The sequence below is a fragment of the Vipera berus genome (genome assembly GCF_964194415.1).
Source record: "Vipera berus genome assembly, chromosome: 2".
Taxonomy (NCBI): domain Eukaryota; kingdom Metazoa; phylum Chordata; class Lepidosauria; order Squamata; family Viperidae; genus Vipera; species Vipera berus.
The window spans coordinates 273,327,378-273,353,536 of record NC_138203.1 but is presented as its reverse complement, the minus strand read 5'-3'; the positions used below and the strand labels follow the sequence as shown (position 1 = coordinate 273,353,536).

The 26,159-nt window shown below is 44.5% G+C and overlaps 1 protein-coding gene across 9 annotated transcripts; it reads right to left on the bottom strand.

The window, feature by feature from the left end:
• Positions 1-1,142: 1,142 nt before the first annotated feature.
• LOC308663288 (uncharacterized protein) lies at positions 1,143-25,870 on the bottom strand. 9 transcript variants are annotated; one of them, XM_081319590.1, is made up of 5 exons: positions 25,799-25,870; positions 24,519-24,655; positions 23,028-23,319; positions 22,563-22,684; positions 19,528-21,896 (listed from the first exon to the last, which is right to left on the bottom strand). In XM_081319590.1, exon 5 carries the CDS (start codon positions 21,282-21,284, stop codon positions 19,785-19,787), a length of 1,500 nt encoding a protein of 499 aa, XP_081175716.1. In that variant the 5' UTR covers positions 21,285-21,896; positions 22,563-22,684; positions 23,028-23,319; positions 24,519-24,655; positions 25,799-25,870; the 3' UTR covers positions 19,528-19,784. The 9 variants fall into 9 exon arrangements, with proteins under 9 accessions (XP_081175712.1, XP_081175713.1, XP_081175714.1 ...); XM_081319591.1 differs by lacking the exons at positions 22,563-22,684; positions 23,028-23,319 and adding an exon at positions 23,407-23,462; XM_081319586.1 differs by lacking the exons at positions 19,528-21,896; positions 22,563-22,684; positions 23,028-23,319 and adding an exon at positions 1,143-4,353.
• Positions 25,871-26,159: the final 289 nt, after the last annotated feature.

The following is a 26,159-nucleotide window of genomic DNA, read 5'->3' as shown; positions in this document are numbered from 1 at the left end:
GATTTACCTTTGTCCACAGTGCGCAACATTATCAAGAAGTTTGCAACCCATGGCACTGTAGCTAATCTCCCTGGTCGTGGATGGAAGAGAAAAATTGATGAAAGGTTGCAACGCAGGATAGTCTGGATGGTGGATAAGCAGCCCCAAACAAGTTCCAAAGGAATGCAAGCTGTCCTGCAGGCTCAGGGAGCATCAGTGTCAGCGCGAACTATCCATCGACATTTAAATGAAATGAAATGCTATGGCAGGAGACCCAGGAGGACCCCACTGCTGACACAGAGACATAAAAAAGCAAGATTACAGTTTGGCAAAATGTACTTGAGTAAGCCAAAATCCTTCTGGGAAAACGTCCTGTGGACAGATGAGACCAAGATAGAACTTTTTGGTAAAGCACATCATTCTACTGTTTATCGAAAACGAAATGAGGCCTACAAAGAAAAGAACACAGTACCTACAGTGAAATATGGTGGAGGTTCAATGATGTTTTGGGGTTGTTTTGCTGCCTCTGGCACTGGGTGCCTTGAATGTGTGCAAGCTATCATGAAATCTGACGATTACCAAAGGATTTTGGGTCACACTGTAGAGCCCAGTGTCAGAAAGCTGGGTTTGCGTCCGAGATCTTGGGTCTTCCAGCAGGACAATGACCCCAAACATACGTCAAAAACCACCCAGAAATGGATGGCAAGAAAGCGCTGGAGAGTTCTGAAGTGGCCAGCAATGAGTCGAGATCTGAATCCCATTGAACACCTGTGGAGAGATCTTAAAATTGCTGTTGGGAAAAGGCGCCCTTCCAATAAGAGAGACCTGAAGCAGTTTGCAAAGGAAGAGTGGTCCAAAATTCCAAGTGAGAGGTGTAAGAAGCTTTTTGATGGTTATAGGAAGGCACTGATTTCAGTTATTTTTTCCAAAGGGTGTGCAACCAAATATTAAGTGAAGGGTGCCAATAATTTTGTCCAGCCCATTTTTGGAGTTTTGTTTGACATATCCAATTTGCTTTTTTTCCTCCCTTTTTTGTTCCTATACACACAAAGGGAATAAACCTGTGTATAGCAAAACATGTGTTCCTGCAATACTTTTCTGTGAGAAATACTCGATTTTCTGGAAAAATTTCTGCGGTGCCAACAATTTCGGCCATGACTGTATATATTTATATCCCACCTTTATGTAGAAATAACTCAAGGTAGCAAACATACCTAACAGAGATGTAAGCTCCTTTACTCTCGTCCAGCATGGCAGTTCCACTCTACTCCATGAAAGAGAACTAGCACACTGGGCCAGAGAAAAGGAAGCTCAGATCAGACAGAAAACAAAATTCAAGATTCCACTTACAACACATTTTTCCTCGTGGAATTTCTTATGTGTGATAAGGGAAGTATTTTTTGCGAAACACTGTTTGCAATCAAGACATTTGAATGTTTACTCCCTTATGTGTAATCCTACATGATTTATAAGGCTAGATCTTCTACTAAAATCTTTCCCACAATCCGAACATTGATATGGTTTCTCTCGAGTCCTCCAGTGTATCACCAAATTGAAACTTTTCCCACATTTGAGACACTCATATGGTTTTTCTTCTGTGTGAGTCCTCTGGTGTTTCACCAGGTAGGAAATCTGATTGAAACTTTTTCCCACAATACACACTCATGTTTTTTCTCCAGTGTGAGACCTCTGGTGTATCACCAAGTTAGAATTCTGCCTGAAACGTTCCCATAATCTGGACACGGATAGGGTTTCTCTCCTGTGTGAATCCTCTGGTGTATTGCCAGGACAGAATTTTGAGAGAATCCTTTCCCACAATAAGGACATTCATGGTTTCCCTCCCGTGTGAGTCCTCTGGTGTCTCACCAAGGAGGAATCCCATTTGAAACTTTTCCCACAATCTGAACACTCATATGGTTTTTCTTCTGTGTGAGTAATTTGATGTTTCACTAGATTGACATTCTGACTGAAACTTTTCCCACAATCTGGACACTCATACAGTTTCACTCCTGCGTGACTCCTCTGGTGTATGATCAGGTTAGAATTATGACTGAAACCTTTCCCACAATCTGGACACTGATATGGTTTCACTCCCGTGTGAGTCCTCTTGTGTCTCTCCAAATTGGAACTGCAACTGAAACTTTTCCCACATTCAAGACACTCGTATGGTTTTTCTCCTGTGTGAGTCTTCTGATGTTTCACCAGGTAGGAATTCTGACTGAAATATTTGCCACAATCCAGACACTCATATGGTTTTTCTCCTATGTGGGTCCTCTGGTGAATCACCAGGTTGGAATTCTGGCTGAAATGTTTCTCACAATACAGACACTTATATGGTTTCTCTCCCGTGTGAATACTCTGATGGTTCACCAGCTTAGAATTCTGCTGGAAACTTTTCCCACAAATTGGACACTCATATGGTTTTTCTCCAGTGTGAGTCCTCTGGTGTATCACCAAGTTGGAATTTTGCCTGAAACCTTTCCCACAATCTGGACATTTGTATGGTTTCTCTCCTGTGTGAGTCCTCTGGTGTATCACCAAGTTGGAATTCTGCCTGAAACCTTTCCCACAATCTGGACATTTGTATGGTTTCTCTCCTGTGTGAGTCCTCTGGTGTATCACCAGAACAGAATTTTGAGAGAAACCTTTCCCACAATCAGGACACTCATATGGTTTTTCTCCTGTGTGAGTTTTCTGATGTTTCACCAGGTAGGAATTGTGACTGAAACTTTTCCCACAATCCAGACACTCATATGGTTTTTCTCCTATGTGGGTCCTCTGGTGTATCACCCGGTTGGAATTCTGACTGAATCGTTTGCCACAATCTGGACACTCATATGGTTTCTCTCCTGTGTGAGTAATTTGATGTCTCACTAGATTGCCATTCTGACTGAAACTTTTCCCACAATCCAGACACTCATACAGTTTCACTCCTGTGTGACTCCTCTGGTGTATGATCAGGTTGGAATTATGACTGAAGCCTTTGCCACAATCAAGACATTCAAAGAGTTTTTCGTCAGTGTGAGTCCTCTTGTGTTTCACCAAATTGGAATTACAACTGAAACTTTTCCCACATTCAAGACACTCATATGGTTTTTCTCCTGTGTGAGTCTTCTGATGTCTCACCAGGTAGGAATTCTGACTGAAACGTTTGCAACAATTTGGACACTCATATGGTTTTTCTCCTATATGGATTCTCTGGTGTATCACCAGGTTGGAATTCTTACTGAAATATTTCCCACAATACAGACACTCATATGGTTTCTCTCCTGTGTGAATACTCTGATGGTTCACCAGGTTAGAATTCTGCTGGAACCTTTTCCCACAAATTGGACACTCATATGGTTTTTCTCCAGTGTGAGACCTCTGGTGTATCACCAAGTTGGAATTCGACCTGAAACCTTTCCCACAATCTGCACACTGATATGGTTTCTCTCCTGTGTGAGTCCTCTGGTGTCTCACCAGGGTGGAATCCCATTTGTAACTTTTCCCACAATCTGAACACACATAAGGTTTTTCTCCTGTGTGAGTTCTTTGATGTCTCACTAGATTGCCATTCTGACTGAAACCTTTCCCACAATCCGGACACTCATATGGTTTCACTCCTGTGTGACTCCTCTGGTGTATGATCAGGTTGGACTTATGACTGAAGCCTTTGCCACAATCAAGACATTCAAAGAGCTTCTCCTCAGTGTGAGTCATCTTATATCTCACCAAATCGGAATTCCAACTGAAACTTTTCCTACAATCAAGACACTCATATAGTTTTTCTCCTGCGTGAGTTTGGTGTATCACCAGCTTGGAATTCCAAATGAAACTTTTCCCACAGTCTGGACACTCATATGGTTTCTTCCCACTGTGAGTCCTGTCTATTCACCAGATTTGTGTGCAGGCTAAAACTTTTGTCGCATTGGAAGAAGTGATAGAGCTTCTCTCCAGTATGGGTCCTTCCATGAATCATGAAGAAGCTCTTTTGAGTAAGGATTTGCCGCTCTCCAAATATTCCTATGCCTTTTCATAGTGTGGATCTGCTCGTGCATATTCAGCGGCGATCTGCAATCTATGCTTTTCCCACAATAGGCACTCTGTTTTTCCAACACTGATATTCTTGGGATTCTTGAGGAAGCCAAAAATATTTCTGATCCCTTATTTGGAGGTTCTTTGATTCAAGCCATTCTTTCCTTCCACAAAGGCTTTAATTAATATCTGCCCATTTTGGATATCCCAGGTATCTTTTCCTTCCCACTGACTTCCAGCTATTTCCTTTTTTTTCCCTTTATTTGAAAACTGTCCTCGACTTCTCATGTAATGTTTCCTTGAGTTCTGTTTCTCATTCTCTGTTGTCCACACTGCTCTTCTTGGCATCCGCTTTCTCTGTAAGATTCAAAGTAATGGGTTAGTATCATTATTGTTTAAAAAAATGGCTGCAGAATGTGTGAAAGCAGCAAAAAACCCCTTATAATTACCATGAAAACATTAAAATTCTAGTTGAACCTCTAATATTAATTAGGATTCATTTGGCATTTAGAAGATTGGTTAGATTCATGTTCAAATACTGAGTCAATCATAAAATTCTATTTTGGGGGGCTTGGGTAGATGACACATATCTATATTTATCTCTCTTACTCTCTATCTCTCTCACATTAACTCACTATTCCTCTATATCTCTATCTCTAATTTTATGATTGGGTCAATCTCTCATTTCTATCTATCTGTATATCTATCTATCTATAGAATGTAATGTTTTTTATATTTATATATATATAACACATTATTCTCTATTACTCTATCTCTATTACTCTCGCTATTTATGTTACTCTCTATCTCAGTGGCTCCCAACCTTTTCTATACTCTGCTTCTGATATATTCTCACACCCGTTACAAAAGTTTGAAATAACAAATTGTGCATATACACCATAATTTTGAAACTTCTAAACCCAGGTTTTCGCACCCCCTGGAATATCATCTCACACCCCTGGTTGGGAACCCTTGCTCTATCTCTGTCTATCTAGGTAGATATATTGTCTCCAAGTAGCAAAAATCAATCATGTAGCTGAGTTTCTTACTAAAATAATCAATCCCACGGATTGCTACCCCTTTTTTTCCTACATATGAGGACCAATGACACAACAATGAATCTGAAAACAATAAGATTACAAACAGCTTGGGAAGAAAATTAAAGAATTAGGAGCACAAGTGGTGTTTTCATCTATACTTACAACAAAAGGCCAACATCCAATGAGGGAGCAGAGCATTTTAGAAATGAACCACTGGCTTAAAAACTGGTCTCATCAATAGGACTTCAGCTTCCTAGACCAGGGGTTGGCAACCCGCAGCTCTGGAGCCACATGCAGCTCTTTCAGCCTTCTGTGGCTCCCAGTCGTCCTCTGCCATTTATTTTATTTTTATCACATTTGTATACCGCCCTTTCCCTGAGGACTCAGGGCGGTTTACAGGGAATTAAAAATCAAAACATACAAAAGTTAAAAACCAGTTAAAAAATATTAAATTCACCCTGTACACTTAAAAACCCCAGTTAAAATTTTCTCCTCAGCCTGGGCCCGGGAGCTCAAAGAGCCAGATCTTCAGGCCCCGGCGGAATGATCGGAGGTCGGGGGCAGTCCTCAGCTCCACCGGCAGCTGGTTCCAGAGGGCAGGCGCTCCCACTGAGAAGGCCCTATCCCTGCGTGTCACCCGCCGGCAATCTCTCACCGGCGGAACCCTGAGCAGACCCTCCCTGTGGGAGCGCACTGGGCGAAGGGCGTTTGATGCCGGCAGCAGGTGTTCCCTCAAATAACCCGGACCCAGGCCATGTAGGGCTTTATAGGTGATAACCAGCACCTTGAATTTCACCCGGAGGGCAACCGGAAGCCAATGCAGCTCGCGGAGTAGAGGTGTTACATGGGAGTATCGGGAAACCCCCATTACAACTCGCGCGGCCGCATTCTGCACCAGTTGAAGCCTCCGAGTGGTCTTCAAGGGCAGCCCCATGTAGAGAGCGTTACAGTAGTCCAAACGGGAGGTCACAAGCGCATGAGTGACTGTGCGTAGGGCGTCTCGGTCCAGATAGGGACGCAACTGGCGCACCAGGCGAACCTGTGCAAAAGCCCCCCTTGTCACGGCTCCTATGTGATCTTCAAAATTGAGCCGTGAATCCAGGAGGACGCCCAAGTTGCGAGCCCTATCAACGGGGGGTAACACCTCACCCCCCATCGTTAGAGGTGGACAGCCACTCAGTCTTGGCGGGATTGAGACGAAGCCTGTTTCTCCCCATCCAGACCTGAACCGCCTCCAGGCACCGGGACATCACGGAGAGGGCATCACTGGGTTGGTTCGGGGTGGAAAGAAAAAGTTGGGTATCATCAGCGTACTGGTGATACCCCACCCCAAAACCACGAATGATCTCGCCCAGCGGCTTCATGTAGATGTTGAACAGGAGAGGCGAGAGAACCGACCCCTGAGGAACTCCACAAATGAGAGACCTCGGGGCGGATCTCTGCCCTCCTGTCAACACCGACTGCGAGCGGCCCTGGAGGTAGGAGGAGAACCACCGTAGAACGGTGCCTCCCACTCCCAACCCCCTGAGACGCCGCAGCAGGATACCATGGTCGATGGTATCGAAAGCCGCTGAGAGATCTAATAGGACCAGGACAGAGGAGCAACCCCTGTCCCTAGCCCTCCAGAGATCATTCACCAGCGCGACCAATGCCGTCTCCGTGCTGTGTCCGGGCCTGAAGCCCGATTGGTACGGGTCCAGATAATCAGTTTCCTCCAGGAACAGAGGGAGCTGATGCGCCACCACACTCTCAACAACCTTCGCCAGAAAGTGAAGGTTGGAGACTGGACGATAGTTGTTTAAAACAGCCGGGTCCAAAGTAGGCTTCTTGAGGAGGGGTCTCACCACCGCCTCCTTCAAGGCGGCAGGGAAGACACCCTCCTTCAAAGAAGCAGTTATCACTGCATGGAACCAGCCTCGTGTTCCCTCCCGAGCCGCATAAGCTAGCCAGGAGGGGCACGGATCCAACAAACAGGTGGTGGAGCTCAGTCTCCCCATGATCCTGTCCACATCATCAGGGGAAACAGGGTCGAACTCAGTCCAGATAACATGCTCAAGACCGCCTGATTCCTCCACATCAGACTCTGCCCAGTCAGAGTCCAGGCCGGTCCGGATCCGAGCGATTTTGTCCGCCAGATGATGACTAAACTCCTCGGCTCGTCCCTGCAAGGGATCCTCTCTCACCTCCTGGTTAAGGAGGGAGCGAGTCACCCTAAACAGGGCGGCCGGGCGATTATCTGCGGACGCGATAAGGGCGGCAAAGTAATTAGACTTCGCCGTCCTTATCGCCGCAAGATAAGACCTTATAAAGGTTCTTAACTGCAATCGGTCGGATTCGGATCGGCTGGATCTCCAACCGCTCTCTAGACCTCGTCTCCGACGCTTCATCTCCCGGAGCTCCACAGAGAACCATGGGGCCCAGCAGGATCTGCGCCGAGTCAGAGGTCGCATGGGTACAACGCAGTCGAGTGCCCTGGTGGCAGCCGTTTCCCAGGCCTCCACCAGAGCATCGACTGGGCTGTGGGTAAGGGTGATAGGTATCGGCCCAAGCGCCCTCTGGAACCGGTCCAGGTCCATTAGGCGCCTGGGGCGGAACCACCTGGTCGGTTCCGCTGCCCAGCGGCGGGGGATGGCATGACGGAAAACCAGCCTCAGGAGATGATGATCTGACCATGACAGAGGGGTAATGGACGGAGAACCCCCTCCCAGATCATCCAACCACTGTCCAGACAGGAACACCAGGTCGAGAGTATGATCCCCCTCGTGAGTAGGGCCCTCAATAACCTGGGTCAGGCCCATGGCTGTCATGGAAGCCATGAACTCCCGAGCTAACTCCGACGACCCCCCCAGTGATGGCAGGTTGAAGTCACCCAGGACTATAAGCCTGGGGAACTCCACCGCCAACCCTGAGAGGGTGTCGAGCAGCTCAGGCAGGGCTGTTGCCACACAGCTGGGCGCCAGGTATGTGAGCAACAAGCCCAACTGAACCCGAGGACCACATCTCAAGAAGAGGGATTCACTCCCGGCTATCTGGACAATGGTGGCCTCCCGGGGACACAAAGTCTCCCGAATAACCACTGCCACCCCACCACCCCTGCCCTGAGCCCGTGGCTGGTGCAGCACCCGGAAACCTGGCGGGCATAACTCGGTGAGAGGCACCCCTCCCTCCGAACCCAACCAAGTTTCCGTGATGCACGCTAGATCCGCACATTCCTCCTCGATCAGATCACGGATGAGGGGAGCTTTGTTAACTACGGATCTAGCGTTAAAATAGACCAACCTGAGCTCAGGGGCCTGATCACCCTCATCCCCGGGTAAGAGGGTGCTAACCGGAGGGTTGGAGCGCGCCACCGCTCGGAGATAGCGGGGGCGCGATCCCAGATGTTGATATGGCCCTCCGCGCAAACACCTGCTGCCATTCCCTATCGCCGTGGGGATTTGAAGCCCCACCCCCACATTCCCAGAACCAGCAGCCACCTCCCCCGACCCCGTCCCGTCAGGACCTCTAACAGGACCAGACTGAGTGCCGGTTAAAGATTCCCTCCCTACCCCCCCCTCCCCCTCCCTAACCTCTTAAAATAACCGGCTAAAAATTTTATCAGGGGCCTCTTAGCATGTCTTGACTCGAGGCCCCTATCTAAGCCCAGCCAGCGAGAGTGTCTCTCTCTCTGTGTGTGTGTGTGTGTGTGTGTGTGTGTGTGAAAAGAGAGTGGCGTCACGCTGTTCTCCGAGAAGCTGACAAACCTATTGGGCGGGGCTCCTGCCTTTGCTGCGTCTCCACAGGAAGCAGCAGCGCTCTCTCTCTCTCTCTCTCTCTCTCTCTCTCTCTGTGTGTGTGTGTGTGTGTGTGTGTGTGTGTGTGTGTGTGAAAAGAGAGTGGCATCACGCTGTTCTCTGAGAAGCTGACAAACCTATTGGGCGGGGCTCCTGCCTTTGCTCCGTCTCCACAGGATGCAGCAGCGCTCTCTCTCTCTCTCTCACACACACACACACACACACAGACGCACACACACACACAGGGGGGGGGACTGGCAGACCAAGGGCAGGAGAGCCAGCCCAAAAAGAATGTGTGCTAGCTTGTCCAACAACAGCGTGAAGCCAGCTTGCCAGGTAAGCAGAAGATCGGAGAGAGGGAGAGGGAGGGGGAGAGAGAAAGAGAGAAAAAGAGAGGGAGGGAAAGAGAGAGGGAAGGGGAGAGAGAGAACTCATGCATAGCAGCCTGTAATTAAACTCTTCAATCAAGCTCCCCACCTCACGTTTGCACGCATGTTTTGCATATCCCAGTGTTTTTTTTCCTCTGGGAAATGGGTCCAAGTGGCTTTTTGAGTGTTTAAGGTTGCCGACCCCTGTCCTAGACCATAGTTTTCATTTCTTACATGAAGGGCTACTGGCAAGGCATGGAGTGAACCTCACAAAAACTGGAAAGACCGGCTCGTCTTTTCAAAAGGGCTTTAAACTAAAATTGATGGGGGGGAAGTGACCTTTAGAACCTAATTTTATGCAAAAAGATAACCAATCACATAAGAAGGTAGAGAGTAAAGAGTAAAGAGAAAGAAGAAATAAAAAAAGAAAAACATAATGAAGTTGAGAGTGATGGAAAGGATGTAAATCCCAGTTACAAAGTAAGAGATATAAGAAACATACCCAAGACCCATAAAGGACTGAAATGCCACCCTTTATAGTAACACTCAAAAGTTTAGAAAAGAAACAAGGTGAACTTGAAGTACTAGCACACAAAGGCAGACATGACATAGTTGCCATTACTGAAGCTTGGTGGGATGAAACTCATGACTAGAATGATGGAAGGATAGAAACTGTTCCAAAACAAACAGACCTAACAAAAGAGGTGTTGTTGCATTATATAAAAAAGATCACTGCATCTCTATAGAAATGCACAAAATCAAGGATGAAAATCCATATGGGGCAATATAAAAGGGAAAAAAATACATTTCTATACGTGTGTATTATTTATTTATTTATTTATTATTGGGACTTATATGCTGCCCTATCTCCCGAAGGACTCAGGGCGGCTAACAACAATAAAATACAACGATACAAAAGTTAAAAAGAATTAAATTAACAGCCCCAATAGAATAAATTAAAACTGAAGTTAAAAATTAAAAAAACATTTTAAAATCCCTGTCGTCAGTCCAGGTCAGCCTGATGGAAAAGAAGTGTTTTAAGGCTGCGGCGAAAGGACCGGAGATCCGGGGCCATCCGGAGCTCAAGGGGAAGTTGGTTCCATAGGGCTGGTGCTCCCACAGAGAAGGCCCTCCCCCTGGGGGTCGCCAGCTGACACTGTCTAGCCGACGGCACCCTGAAGAGGCCTTCTCTGTGTGAGCGCACTGGGTGATAGGAGATTGTTCCCGGCAGCAGACGGTCCTGCAAATATCCCAGGCCTAAGCCATGTAGGGCTTTAAAGGTAAGTACCAGCACCTTAAATCTATAGGCCACCCAATCAAGTAGATGAACTCTTGCTAATCAGTTAACAAATGTATGTAGGAGACATACCACAGTAGTAATGCAGTGGGCGCAGTTTCACTATGATGCATCCAACCCGCAGGCCAGCAGCTTGACACCCCTGAACTAGAGTCTTAAACTTTAAAAGATCTGATTTTAACAAACTCAGAGAGAGCCTAAGAAAAATACCATGGATGAAAATCCAAAAGGGGAAAACAACTCAAGAAGTATGGGAAACACTGAAAAATATGGTCATAAAAGCCCAGTTCAACACAATATCACTGAAAAAGAAATCCAAGAAGAAACCAGCATGGTTGCACAAAAATCTTTCCGATAAAGAGAAAGACAAAAAGGATAAGTATAAAAAAATGAAAAGAGGGACACATAACTAAGGCAGAATATCAGCAGATAGCTCAAATCTGCAAAGGTGAAGTCAGGAAAGCAAAAGCTCAGAATCAACAAAGACTTGCAACAAAAGTCAAAGATAATTAAAAAATTGAAACTTAACATTAAGAAAACCAAGATCATGGCATCCGGCCCTCTCAATTCCTAGCAAATGCATGGGGAAGAAATGGAGGTAGTGACAGATTTTATTTTCCTGGGCTCCAAGATCACCACAGACAGGGACTGCAGCCAAGAAATTAAAAGACGCTTGCTTCTGCAGAGGAAAGCCATGGCAAATCTAGACAGCACACTAAAAAGCAGAGACATCGCCCTGCCAACAAAAGTCCGTATAGTCAAGGCTATGGTCTTCCCAGTTGCAATGTAGGGCTGTGAAAGCTGGACCATAAAAAAGACTGAGCGCCAAAGAATTGAGGCCTTTGAACTGTGGTGCTGGAGAAGACTCCTGCGAGTCCCTTGGACTGCAAGGCGATCAAACCGGTCAGTCCTAGAGGAGATCAACCCTGACTGCTCTTTAGAAGGCCAGATCCTGAAGTTGAAACTCAAATACTTTGGCCACCTGTTGAGAAGGAAGGACTCACTGGAGAAGAGCCTAATGCTGGGAAAGGTTGAGGGCAAGAGAAGAAGGGGATGACAGAGAATGAGATGGCTGGATGGAGTACCTGAAGCAGTAGGCATGAGCCTAAATAGATTCCAGAAGATGGTAGAGGACAGGAAGGCCTGGAGGAACGTTGTCCATGGGGTCGCGATAGGTCGGACACGACTTCGCAACTAACAACAAAATAAAAACAAGTTTCTTTCAACATATAAATGACAAGTAAAAGGTCAAGGAAACAGTTGGTCCACTAAAGAGAGAAAATGTCAAGGAAGCAACAGACAATAGAGAGAAAGGAGATCTGTTTAACTCCATCTTTGCATCAGTCTTCACGCAAAATGAAACTATAGCCAAACCTACAAAAAACATAACTGTAAGACAGACTAGAACTAGAAACTAAAATAAGCAAGATGGTAAGATAACACCTGTCTGATCTTGATCAATATAAATCACTGGGACCTGATGGATTACATCCCAGAGTTCTGAAGGAGCTGGCAGATATTATTTCAGAATCATTGTACCATATGTTGAAAATATCCTGGGGCACTGGGTAGTGCAAATGGGTGTGGAGCCTTCTTGGAACTGCCAAACTCCCTCTCCGTTGAGCCCTCAAAATTGAACAGCCCTCTCTCCACAGAGAGGGAGGAATACCACATCATCTATCTTCAGTCTACAATACAGTCATTTCAGCAGTTCCAAGAAGGCTCCACACCCATTTGCACTACCCAGATGACCCTGAGGACCCAGATAAATCTCCAAGTGGCCTCAGTGACTCCCTAAAAGAATGCAAATGACCAGATGTCTGCAAGGAATATAAATCCTTCCATTCTCCACCATCCAGTGAGAGCTGAAGAAGCTTCTTGGACAAGCCAAACGTCTTCAAAGAAAAACAAGAAAGTCCTGTTGCGTCTTGAACAAGCATCTTTGGGACTACAGACCAATCAGCAAAATATCAATACCTGGGAAGATACTGGATAAAAGTAATCAAAAAACAGATCTGTTAATATCTAGAAACAAAATTATGACTAGTAGCCAGCACAGGTTTGTTAAAAAAAGATCATGCCAAACCAATCTTATTTCATTCTTTGACAGAGTGACTAAATTAGTAAACCAGCAAAATGTTGTGGACATAGCATACTTAGAATTCAGCAAGGCATTCAACAAAGTAGACCACAACCTACTTCTTGGTAAACTAGAGAACTGTGGAAAAGTACAGGGATATCCTCAATGAAAACCTGTTCCACAGCACTCAGGACCTAAGAATGGGCTGATGGTTCACTTTCCAACATTACACCGATACTAAGCACACAGCCAAAACAACACAGGACTGGCATAGGAACAACTCTGTGAATCTCCCAGAGTGGCCCAGCCAGAGCTCTGACTTGGATCCTATTGAACATCTCTGGAGGGAGCTGGCAATGGCTGTCTACTGACAGCCACCTGAGCTTGAAAGAATTTTCAAGGAAGAATGGCAGAAAGCTTGCCAGGCCATATCCCAAAAAAACTTGAGGGTGTAATTGCTGCCAAAGGTGCTTCAACTAAATACTGTGTGAATATTTATGTCAATGTGATATTTCGATTTTTAAATAAATTTACAGACATTTCTAAAATTCTATTTTCACTTTGTCATTATGGGGTACTGACTGTAGATTAATGAAAAGAAATGAATTTCAACAACTAGAATCAGGCTGCAGCATAACAAATTTGACAAAAGTGAAAACTTTCTGAATGCACTGCATGTGTGCCTATTGACACAGAAATCCACAGCTAAGAATTTATTTATGCAAACAATTGTGTGTATTTCAGTGTGCAAAATGCCGCAGAAGTGCATTGACTCAACTTTTGCCCATGAAACTCCTCGCTTGTCAAGAATACAACGTGTAAATAAAATCACAACGAATGAAGTGTTACGTAAAGGCTGAGGGAGAGGGGCCGTTACAAAATATGAAATAGAAATACTTTTTTAAAAAAATCTCCCAAATCTCCCAGCAGAAAATCACAAGCAGCAGTTTTAAAATGTGCAGCCAGAGAGGAATAAAATTTAGGGAGGGAAGGAACACACAGCAGCAGCCCAGTGCTCTGTTCTGGGCCCAGTGCTCTTCAACATCTTCATCAACGATTTGGATGAGGGGATAGATGGGGAACTCATCAAATTTGCAGACGACACCAAGCTGGCAGGAATAGCCAATACTCCAGAAGATAGGCTTAAGATACAGGAGGATCTGGACAGACTCGAACACTGGGCGCTATCTAACAAAATGAAATTCAATTGTGAAAAAAGTAAGGTTCTACATTTAGGCAGGAAAAATCAAATGCACAGGTATAGTATAGGTGGTACCTTGCTCGATAGTAGTAACTGTGAGAGGGATCTCGGAGTCCTAGTGGACAATCACTTAAATATGAGCCAGCAGTGTGCTGCAGCTGCCAAAAAAGCCAACACAGTGCTAGGCTGCATTAACAGAGGGATAGAATCAAGATCAAGTGAAGCATTAATACCACTTTACAATGCCTTGGTAAGGCCACACCTGGAGTACTGCATCCAGTTTTGGTCACCACAATGTAAAAAAGATGTCGAGACTCTAGAAAGGGTACAGAGAAGAGCAACAAAGATGATTGGGGGACTGGAGGCTAAAACATATAGGGAACGGTTGCTGGAATTGGGTATGTGTAGTTTAATGAAGAGAAGGGCGAGGGGTGACATGATAGCAGTGTTCCAATATCTCAGGGGTTGCCACAAAGAGGAGGGACTGAAGCTATTCTCCAAAGCGCCTGAAAGCAGGACAAGAAGCAACGGATGGAAACTAGTCAAGGAGAGAAGCAACCTAGAACTAAGGAGAAACTTCCTGACAGTTAGAACAATTAACCAGTGGAACAACCTGCCTCCAGAGGTGGTGAATGCTCCAACACTGGAAGTTTTTAAGAAGAGACTGGACAGCCATTTGTCTGAAATGGTATAGGGTTTTCTGCCTGAGCAGGGGGTTGGACTAGATGACCTCCAAGGTCCCTTCCAACTTATTATCTTTCAGCCCCATCCGTTCGCTGCTTCCACACCGCGGAGGAAACCAAAGAGCCCGATTTACTCCCGGCTTCTCCTCCGACCTGCCTTCCACTCACCTCCCAAAAGCCGCTTCGACCCTGGAAACAGAGGAAGAGGCTCCTCCGACGCCATCTTTCTCCCGTGGCTGAGCCGGAAAAGGAAGTTCCTTTGTGTTTGGCCTCCTCTCCTCTCCGTCCTCTCTGGTAATACCATACTCTATCGTTTCAATTCGTTCCAGCTCAGCCTTTCTCCCTCCGATGCCGCTGCTGTAGTCTCTGCTTTCTAGGCATGCGTGTTCCCGATTTGTAGAGCGCCATCAAGCGACATAAGGCTGAAAATCAGGCTCGTCCTATCTCAACCCTCAAACGTTTGGAAGATGTTTTCATTGATTCTGGGCTTATGTGCCATTAAGTCGTATTCCACTCCCATTGAACACACACCTATAGGTTTTCTCCCTGAGAATCTATCCTAAACCTTTTCTTTCAGGTCTCCCAAGAGTGCAGTCGTTGTTCCTCTTACTGCAACTAAACCAAAGGAAAGTGTAAATGTGTAAGGGGAAATGATGTACAACAGCCAACGAGAAAGGGCATCTTCCTTGGGGGCTGGAGAAGATGGTTCCAGCCAGTTTTTCGTCTTCAGGGGTGCAAGATAACTCCCTGAAACCTCCCTCGGCAAATGATTGAAGCTGTAAGATTGAAGCTTCACCCTATTTAGCTTCATAAAGTTAGCAGGTGCTGCAGCCAAAAACTTCCTGAAGTATTTCTGTGTGCGTCCATATATAGTTGTCAGCTTCATCCTATTCAGGGGTCTTCAAACTTGGCCCTTTTACTACTTGTGGACTTCAACTCCCAGAATTCCTCAGCCAGGCGTGCTGGGAGTTGAAGTCCTCAAGTCATAAAAGGCCCAGGTTTAAAGATCCCTGATCCAATTAATAGAAGAATGAAAGATGGGAGAAACCGGGAAGTGCCCACTGGCATTGCCCCTGAACCCCATCTAGATAGGAGGTAGATGCGATTTTCACATCTGTTTTATTGGGGAGTTTAAATCTTGCTAGGCAGCGGAATTGCTCAGAGCTGCCCTCCCAATTCCCAGCCTTCCCACCTTTCAGCCTTATTATTCCCAAGCAGCTTGAGCAAAAACACTGGGAGGAAATCAGTTTGCAGGAAGCTGGTCCAAAGATTTCTGCCTTTTTTGCAAGAGTGGTTTTAGGGGAGATCAAAAGCTCTCTAAATCCTACAATTTTATGAATCCTCTTGTGGCTCTAGGGAAGGATGGTGGTGGCGGCCTTATGCTTTGAGGCTGCTTTTCTTCACCTGGAACTGGAGTCAAGGTGGAAGAAATTATGAACTGTCCTAAATATCAAGTCAATTTTGGCACAAAACCTTCAAGCCTCTGCCAGAATCCTGAAGATGAAGAATAATTTCACCATTCAATGACCCAGAGCATACTCCCATGTCATTAAAACAATGGCCTCACCAGGGGAACATCTAAGTTTTGGAATGGTCTAGCTGGAGCCCAGACCTGAATCCAATTAAAAATCTTTGGGTGACTCTCACAATCCGACAAGATTTGGAGCGATTTGCAAGGAAGAGTGGGCAAAGATTCCCAAGGCAAGATGTGCCAGGCTCCTATCTCAAAAGCCTGCATGCTGTGATAAGATCAAAAAGAGCTTCAGGAAAGAATTAATTTAAGGCTGCACATCTTTATTGTTAAATTAATTATTGTTATCTTTCCTCATAAAACATTTGTTTTCCAGTTGAATTGTACAACTTTTAAGTTAGATTAAAGGTGAAAAAATTCTGAGGTGATTTGTCTTGGTCTGATTTACTTACATCCCAAAAACCTGGCATTTTACAAGAAGTGTGGAGACGGTCTCTATGCCCTGTATGTCTGGGGAATAGTTGATATACTGTAGATGCAAATATATGTACAGAGAGAAATATAAAGGTAAAGGTGCCCCCGCACATGCGTGCTAGTCGTTTCCAACTCTAGGGGCCGGTGCTCATCTCCGTTTCAAAGCCGAAGAGCCAGCGCTTGTCCGAGGACGTCTCCGTGGTCATGTGGCCGGCATGACTAGACACCAAAGGCACCCGGAACGCTGTTACCTTCCCACCATAGTGGTCCCTATTTTTCTACTTGCATTTGTGGTGTAGTTGGTTCACATGGTGTGGTGGGATGGAGGGTTTGTTGTCACTGTGTGTTGGGGGGAGACAGCATGGGGGGAGGCTCAGCTAATCTCAATGTATACATGTTGTTCTTTGACAATAAAGGTTTATTATTTATTATTATTTTACGTGCTTTCAAACTGCTAGGTTGGCAGAAGCTGGGATGAGTAACAAGCGCTCACTCTGCTACGCGGCACTCAGGATTCGACCCGCCAAACTGCCGACCTTCTGATCGACAAGCTCAGCGTCCCAACCCACTGAGCCACCGCGTCCCTTTGAGAGAAATATACATGCCTACAAATGTAAATATGTAGAATATCCATGTGTATTTTAGCCTGAAAAAATGTCCCAAAATTGTTACTGTCAAACCTTCTGAGGTAATTTTAGAGATGTGGGGACTTTAAGTGATGAAATGATACCTAAAGTCTCTGCAAGTTTGAAGCATCAGTTTTGCCCGTGGAAGCCCTCAACTCCAAATAAGGGCAGAAAATAATATCAACAATCCCTCTGGTGACATCTCCATTCAATTTAGGTGTTGGTCATCACCTTTAAAAGCAATTTCTTTATTTTAGCAATAGCTATTAGACTTATATCCCGCACCACAGAGCTTTAAAGCACTTGGTTTACAGGGTCAGCATATTGGCCCCCAATAGTCACGTGATCAAAATTCAGATGCTTGGCAAGAGGGTGTCTTGCACATCGGTCACTCATGCCTTTGTCACCACCTATTTGGATCACTACACTGGGCCACACACAACCTTCAACTGGTCCAGAATGCAGCAGCACAGACCCCAATGAAGCCCCCTAGGTTGGCCATTTAAAATTTCTGTGGTATGAGATGCACTGGATTCATTTCTTTAAGGTGCAATTCAACAGAGAATGTCGGCTGGTGGCCCCCAGGGGGAGGGCCTTCTCTGTGGGCGCTCCGGCTTTGTGGAATCAGCTGCCGGTTGAGCTCCGGATGGCACCGGATCTCCGCTTCTTCCGGCGCGGGTTAAAGACCCATTTATTTGAACAAGCTGGCCTGGCCTGATGGGGAATTACTTAGGGTTTTAATATTTATATATATTTTTTATTGTGGGCAATAATTTAATTCTTTTTTAACTTTTGTACTTTTGTAGTTTTAAGATATGCCCTGTTCACCGCCCTGAGTCCTTCGGGAGAAGGGCGGTATAAAAATTTAATTAAATAAATAAAATAAATAAATAAACATGCTGGTCATCACCTTTAAAGCTATTTCTTTATTATAGCAATGGCACTTAGAATTACATACCGCCCCAAAGTGTTCTCTTTAAACCAAGAATGCTATATTGTTCCCAACAATCTGGGTCCTCATTTTACTGAACTCAGAAGGATGGAAGGCTGAGTCAACCTTGAACCCCTTTCAGGATTGAATTCCAGGCTGTGGGCAGAGTCAGCTGGCAACACTGCATACTGACCACCGAGCCAACAGGACACCTGTCATTAAAGTTCCACCTTTATTATTTTTGCATCTATCTGTTCTACCAGGTCAGATATGGTGGGCAAGCTCCTAGTCCCTTCCCTTAAATACTGACATCTGATTAGGATGTCAACACTGCATACTAACCACTGGACCAGGGCACCTGTCATCTTTATTATTTTTGCATCTATCTGTTCTATTGGGTCAGATAGGGTGGGCATGCTTCTAGCCCCTTCTTTTAAATATTGCCATTGAATAGGAGCTAGGAAGGGAGCCTTTTCCATTGCAGACCCTGCCCTATGAGGCACTCTTCATCCTGAATTGTGGCAGGCCTTTATCCTCCTAGTGTTCTGTAAACCAAAGCAGATCTAGCTTTTCTCCTAAGCATTGGGATAAGAAGAGGCGCCTGCAGATCAGAAGCTTGAATTGGAACCAGGTTTTTCCTTAATGCATTTGGTTTTAATATGTTTTTTTTCAGTTATTGATTGGGACCCAGCCAGATTGTTATGATATGGGTGGCTACATAAATATTTTAAATAAATCAGAGGAAAAAGAAATGAATCCAAAATGTGGCCCCCGCTGAGGCTGCCCATCTGCAACTCGCTTGAGGCACTGAAGGTCTATGCATTTCTTTAATTATCAAATTTATAGGCCGCTAATCCTGAGGTTAACTTCTCCAATTTAACTCCTTGCAAGGAGAAAGATTTACAGTTTGGAGCAAGAATGGCACGAGGCATGGATGTAGTTAGTAAGACCGGGAGGCCTAGTTAAGTTGAACAAAATTCGAACAAAAGCAAGAATCACCTTTTACGGATGCCCAGACATCAAAATTTAATCAACCATGCTAGAAGTGGACTGTATTTGCAGCTTAAGTACATGTTAAATGTGAAGGCTTTGCATTTCACTACTTGCAATATAGTCGGTTTATTGCTTTCTGTATTAAGGCTTTATTGCTGTAAACCATGTGGAATCACCTTAGTTCAGACATGTCAAACACAAGGCCCGGGGGCCAGATCCGGCCCGCGAAGTGGTTTCATGTGGCCCGTGAAGCCATCCTGGAAACAGTGAGGGAACGGCCCCCACTGCCTTGGCCCTCGCCCAGAGACCTTCCTTCTGCCAGAGACCCTCAGATCTGTCCCACTCCTGCCCAGGCCCCCATAGGCACCCTTGATGCGAATGATGTAGAGCTGGCCACGCCCACCCAGGCCATATGCACTTTAGCCACGCCCACCCAGTAGGCCACGCCCACCCAGGCCACACCCACCCGGCCCCCTGAGGGCAACCACAATGCTGATGCGGCCCTCAATGAAATTGAGTTTGACACCCCTGCCTTAGTTGGACTGCCATAAACATTTAATAAATAAAAATGCATAAAAATACAAAATACATCTATTTACATCCCAGTTTATTATATATACAAGTAGCTCAAGTCAGCAAACATACCTAATAGAGATCCATGCTCGTTTTCTTTGCCTCAGCACAGCAATTCCCCTCAACTCCGTGAAAGGGAACAGCCGCACTGGGACAGAGAAAGGAAGCTCAGATCTCTTCCCTCATGTTTAGTACTAAGACATGTTTGACTAAAAAGAATAGGGCAAAAAATTAAATAATTAGCTTCTCGGCTTTCAGCGAGTGACGAGAAATGAAGTTCAGGATACCTCTACAAACATCAAATTTCGCCTCGTGTGGAATTTCTTGTGTGTGATAAGGGAGGAATTCCGTGTGAAACACTTTCCGCAATCTGGGCATTTGAATGGTTTCTCCCCTGTGTGTAACCTTACATGATTGATAAGGCTAGACCTACTACTGAAATCTTTCCCACAATCCGGACACTCATATGGCTTCTCTCCTGTGTGAGTCCTCCAGTGTATCACCAAACTGGAATTCCTTACGAAACTTTTCCCACACTCAAGACACTCATATGGTTTTTCTCCTGTGTGAGTCCTCTGGTGTATCACAAGGTACGAATTTCGAATGAAACTTTTCCCACAAAAAAGACACTTATATGGTTTGTCTCTTGTGTGAGTCCTCTGGTGTTTCACCAGGTATGAATTCCGAATGAAACTTTTTCCACAAAACAGACACTCATATGGTTTTTCTCCTGTGTGAGTCCTCTGGTGTATAATGAAGTCCAAATTTTGAATGAAACTTTTCCCACATTCCAGACACTCATATCTGTTTTCTCCTGTGTGAGTCCTCTGGTGTTTCACCAGGTAGGAATTCTGAGTGAAAGTTTCTCCACAATCTGAACACTGATATGGTTTTTCTCCTGTGTGAGTCCTCTGGTGTATCATCAGATTAGAATTCTGACTGAAACTTTTCCCACAATACAGACATTCATATGGTTTTTCTCCTGTGTGAGTTCTCTGGTGTATCACCAGCTTGGAATTCCGAGTGAAACGTTTCCCACAATCTGGACATTCATATAGTTTCTCTCCTCTGTGAGTCTTCTGGTGTATCACCAAGTCGCACTTTCGAATGAAAGTTTTCCTACATTCCAGGCATTCATATGGGCTTTCTCCTGTGTTAATCCTCTGGTGTTGCACCAGGTACGAATTCCGAATGAATCTTTTCCCACAAAACAGACACTCATATGGTTTTTCTCCTGTGTGAGTTCTCTGGTGCACCACCAGGTTGAAATTCCGAGAGAAACTTTTCCCACAATCATGACACTTATATGGTTTCTCTCCCGTGTGAATCCTTTGGTGAATCACCAGGAGAGAATTCTGCTTGAAACTTTTCTCACAGTCCAGACACTCGTATTGATTTTCCCCTGTGTGAGTCCTCTGATGTTTCACCAGGTAGGAATTCTGTCTGAAACTCTTCCCACAGTCAGGACATTCAAAGGATTTCTCTCTTGTGTGAGTTTTCCGGTGTTTCACCAGGTAGGAATTCTGACTGAAACTTTTCTCACAATCCAGACACTGATACGGTTTTTCTCCTGTGTGAGTTCTCTGGTGTACCACCAGGTTGTAATTACGAGAGAAACCTTTCCCACAATCACAACACTTATACGGTTTCTCTCCCGTGTGAGTCCTCCGGTGTATCACCAGGTGAGAATTCCGAGTGAAACTTTTCCCACAATCAGGACATTCAAAGGGTTTCTCCCCAGTGTGAATCCGCTTGTGTCTCACCAGATTGGTGTGCATGCTAAATCTTCTTAACACATTGGGAGGACTGATAGAGCTTCTCTCCGGTATGGTTCCTTCTATTAATCATGAGGGAGCTATTCTGAGTAAAGTTTTGCTCCAATCTAAACATTTGTATTGGTTTTCATCGCCTCCTAAATCAGCAGTCATTTGCAATCGGTGTTTTTCCCACAAGAAGGCATCTGCGGGGGTTTTTCCAACACTGATATTCGTGGATTCTTGAGAAGGCCAAAAATATTTCTGATTTCTTACCTGGTGGTGCTTTCCTTCCTCAAAGGCTTTAATTTAATGACTGAACATTTTGGCTAGCCAAGTAACCTTTTCCTTTCCACTGACTTCAAGGTCTTCGCCACTTTTTCTTTATTTGGAAATTATCCTCCTTGACTTCTCATGTAATGCTTTCTTGAGTTGCACATACTCTTTATTTTTTTCCCCAGCTGAAAACTTTGTTCTTCTAATTCTCTCCCTTGTTTCTCATCTGCTGAGGAAGGAGGAGAGTTTTTACACTTTCTGGAGGAAGTGGGAAAGAATTTGATTGATGCTTTGTTTTACATTTTAATGCTGCTTCTCATTCTCTGTTGTCCAGAGTGTTCTTCTTGGCATCCTTTTCGTCTGTTAAGATTCATATGAACAGGTTAATTTCATTATTGTTTAAAAAATGGCAGCAGGTCATGTGAAAGCAGGGGAAAAAAACCCCATATATTACATGAAAACATCAAAATTCTAGTTTAACCTCTAGCATTAATTATGATTCATTTGGCAGAACGAAGACTAGCAAGATTCAAAATTCTCTTTTTGGCTTGGAGAGATCACACACACACGCACACAAACGCCCGCAGACATACACACACAAGAATTTATGTATGTAGAAAATCTATGTCTATTTCATTGTGCAAAATATCCCAGAAGTGCGTTTTCTCCTTTTTTAAAATCTAATTTAGAAAGATGGGGACCCTAAGAGCTGAAATGGTGGCCAAATCCTATGCAAGATTTAGAAGCATCCGTTTTATCCCATGACATTCCTCACTTGCCAGGAAAACAACATGTCAATAAAATCACAAGAAATGAAGTGTTATGTGAAGTATCAGGGTGATGGGCGGATATGAAATACAAAGAAAGATTTTTTTAAAAAAATATCCCAAATCTCAAATTCAGAAATGGAAGGCTCCTTGTAGGTCTTCCACACCTAACCCCATATTCAAGCAAGAGAGCCTAACCATTTCAGACAAATGGCTGTCTAGTCTCTTCTTTGAAAACCTCCCGTGATGAAGCACTCACTTCTGAAGGCAAGGTGTTCCACTGGTTAATTTTTCTCACTGCTAGGAAAGTTTCTCAATTCCAAGTTGCTTCTCTCCTTGATTAGTTTCCACTCATTGGTTCTTGTCTTGCCTTCTGGTGCTCTGGAAAACAAGTTGACCCCCCCTCTTCTTTGTGGTAGCCCCTCAAATACTGGAACATTACTATCATGTCCCCCCTAATCCTTCTTTTCTCTAGACTGGCCACACCCAATTCCAGCAACCATTCTTCTTATGTTTTAGTCTCTAGGCCCTTTAAATTTTAGCCTCTCCAAACTCCCAGCAGAAAATTACAGGAAGAAGTTTTAATCGTGCAGCCTAAATGTAAAAAACATTTGGGAAGAGAAAGAAGCAGTCAACATGCTTCAACTTCTCTGCTTTTACACCATGGAGGAAACCCAAGACCCTACTTGGTCCTGGCTTCTTCTTAGACCTGCCCTCCACTCACCTTCCAGTTGGTGCTTCGACCCTGGGAAAAGCACGACTGCTGCCCTCCACATCTCCATCCTCCCATGGATGACCTGGAAGAGGAAGTTCCTCTGCCCTTCCTTGACATCCTTTCTAGCAATACTCTATGGTATTGATGCCTTTCATTTCAGCTGCTCTCCCTCCGTTTTGATCTTGTATCTCGGCCACCAGTGATGCTGCATCTCGATTGACAGTTGTATAGACACTGGAGTCGTATTAGCACTTCCCCTAGTGATGCGAGGGGTGTATTTGTATTTTGCTATTTACCAGCACTATGCGTCAGCAGGCCAAAAAGCTAATACAATCCTTGGTTCTATAAGCAGAGGCATAGAATCAGAAATCATGTGAAGTATTATTACCGCTTTATAATGCATCATCCAGTTTTGGTCACCACATTGCAAAAAAGATGTTGAGACTGTGGAAAAAGTGCAAAGAAGAGGAACTGAGATGATTAAAGGCCTGATGACTAAAACATATGAAGAACAGTTGCAGAATTTTGGTTTGGCTAGTCTAGAGAAAAGAAGGAGTAGGGGGGATAGGATAGCAGTGTTCCAGTATTTGAGAGGCTGCCACAAAGAGAGGGGGGTGTCAATTTATTCTCCAAAGCATCAGAAGGCAAGACAAGAAACAATGGATGAAAACTAATCAAGGAGAGAAGCAAGCTGGTGTGGGAACGGCCAGAATTTGGCTTCCCAAGAATTTGGTTTCTCAGCCTTCAGCTTTCTCAACCCCCCTTAATTGGCCTCCCTGGCTCATGGGTAGGCTGGCATGTGGGAGGTTTGGGAAACACTATGATAAAGCTTTCTCATATAGTACCTTGTTTTTGTATGATCTCATAGGCACCTGAGAAATTCTCTCTATGTATTCAATTATCTATGTATCCAATTATGTATCCTATGTTGTATGAGATTGATGGAGTTTTTGTAATGTTGGAGGTGAATAAAAGTTCAGCGGGCAGTGCTCAAGGCTTTTTTCTGTGGAGACGAGGCTGCCTGGCTGGTTCAAAGCTCTCTATCGACCCAGGTCTGAATTCCTTTCCCTTCATCTGAATTTCTTTCCCCTTCAAACTGGAATTAAGGAGAAACTTCCTAACAGTGAAGTCAATTAACCAGTGGAACAGCTTGCCTTCAGAAGTTGTGGATGTTCCCTCACTGAATGTTTTCAAAAAGAGTGGACAGCTATTTGTCTGAAATGATATAGGGTCTCCTGCCTAAGCAGGGGATGGACTAGAAGACCTCCAAGCCCCTTCCTTTTCTATTGATTGCATATAGGGGGGTTATTGGTTTCTGTATATAAATCTGCATTTTGCCATTTGCAATATATTCTGTCTTAGGGTTTTATTGCTGGAAGCCATCTGGCGTCACCTTAAGTTGGGCTGCCATATACCTTAACAAATAAAAATACATACATACATACATATTGATATCCTGCCTTTATTGTATGTAGAAATAACTCAAGGTGGCAAACATACCTAACAGACAACCCAGTTCTTTTTCTCTCCCACTGCACAGAAGTTTCCCTTGACTCCGTGAAAGGGAACGACGACACTGGGCCAGAGAAAGGAAGCTCAGATCTCCTCCCTCACGTTTGATACTAAGACACATTTGACTAAAAAGAATAAAGAAAGAAAGAAAATGGTTTCTCAGTGGGGCTTACAATAAGAGAATACAAATGAAATTCAACATTCTTCTACGCATATAAAATTTTGCTTCATGTGGAATTTCATTTGTGCAGTAAGAGAGGACTTTTGTATAAAACACTGCCCGAAATCTGGGCATTTGAATGGTTTCTCCTCTATGTGTAACCTTATATGATTTATAAGGTTAGACCTAGCGCTGAAATCTTTCCCACAATCTGGGCACATATATGTTTCTCTTCTGTGTGAGTCCTCTGCTGTTCCACCAGGTAAGAATTCTGACTGAAACCTTTCCCACAAAACAGACACTTTCATTATTGTTTAAAAAATGGCTGCAAAACCTGTGAAAACAGCAAAAAACAAAACAAAACACCCATATGTTACCATGAAAAAAGCAAACATATCAAATGCTAGTTTAACCTGCAAAATTACTTATGATTCATTAGGCACATAGAAGGCTAGCAAGATTCAAATTCAAATATACACTCATATCCAACCATGAAATTCTCTTTGTGGCTTGGGTAAATCACAAACTATTAGCATTGCAAATTATTATAAAATGTACCTGAACATACTGAGGATTATACAGATACATGTATATGCACACAGAAATACACACCTACAAGTTTATATAGAAAATCAATGTGTATTTCAGCCTGCAAAATGTCCCAGAAGTCAATTTGCTCAGTCAGATTATATTTTTAAATCTAATTTTAGAAGGGTGAGGGCACTAACAGAAGAAATGGTGCCCAAACCTATGCGAGATTTAAAGGGTCCGTTTTGCCCATGAAACTCCTCGCTTGCCAGGAAAACAACGTATCAGTAACATCACAAGGAATGAAGTGTTACGTGAAGATCGAGGGAGACAGGCGGTTAAGAAATATGAAATAAATACTTTTTAAATGTCCCATTTCCCCCCCACATCCCAGCAGAAAATCACAGGTAGCAGTTTTAAATCATGCAGCAGAAGGATAATAACACTTGGGAAGAGAAAGAATATGCAGCAGCAGCAGCCGACATCTTTCAGCCTCGTCCCTTCGCTGCTTCCACACCGCGGAGGAAACCAAACAGCCCGACTTGCTCCCGGCTTCTCCTCCGACCTGCCCTCCACTCACCTCCCAGGAGCCGCTTCGACCCTCCAGACAGCGCCATCATCCTCCCGCGGGTGAGCAGGAAGAGGAACTTCGTCTATCCTTCTCGTCTTCATCTTCTCATTCTCTCTAGCAATACAATACTCTATCGTTTCAACTCGTTCAACATCAATCTCCCCCCCCCCGCGCGCCACTTTCCTAGAATAGCTCTGCCGCCGCTGTACTCTATCTGCTTTCTAAGTGCGAGTGTGGCTTCTTTGTAGAGCGCCATCTAGCGATAGACGGCTGAAGAACAGGCTCGTTCTACTTCAACCCTGAGGCAAGTTTGCAAGATCTTCTCGTTGATGCTGTGCTTCCTTTTGTGCCGTCGAGTCGTATTCGACTC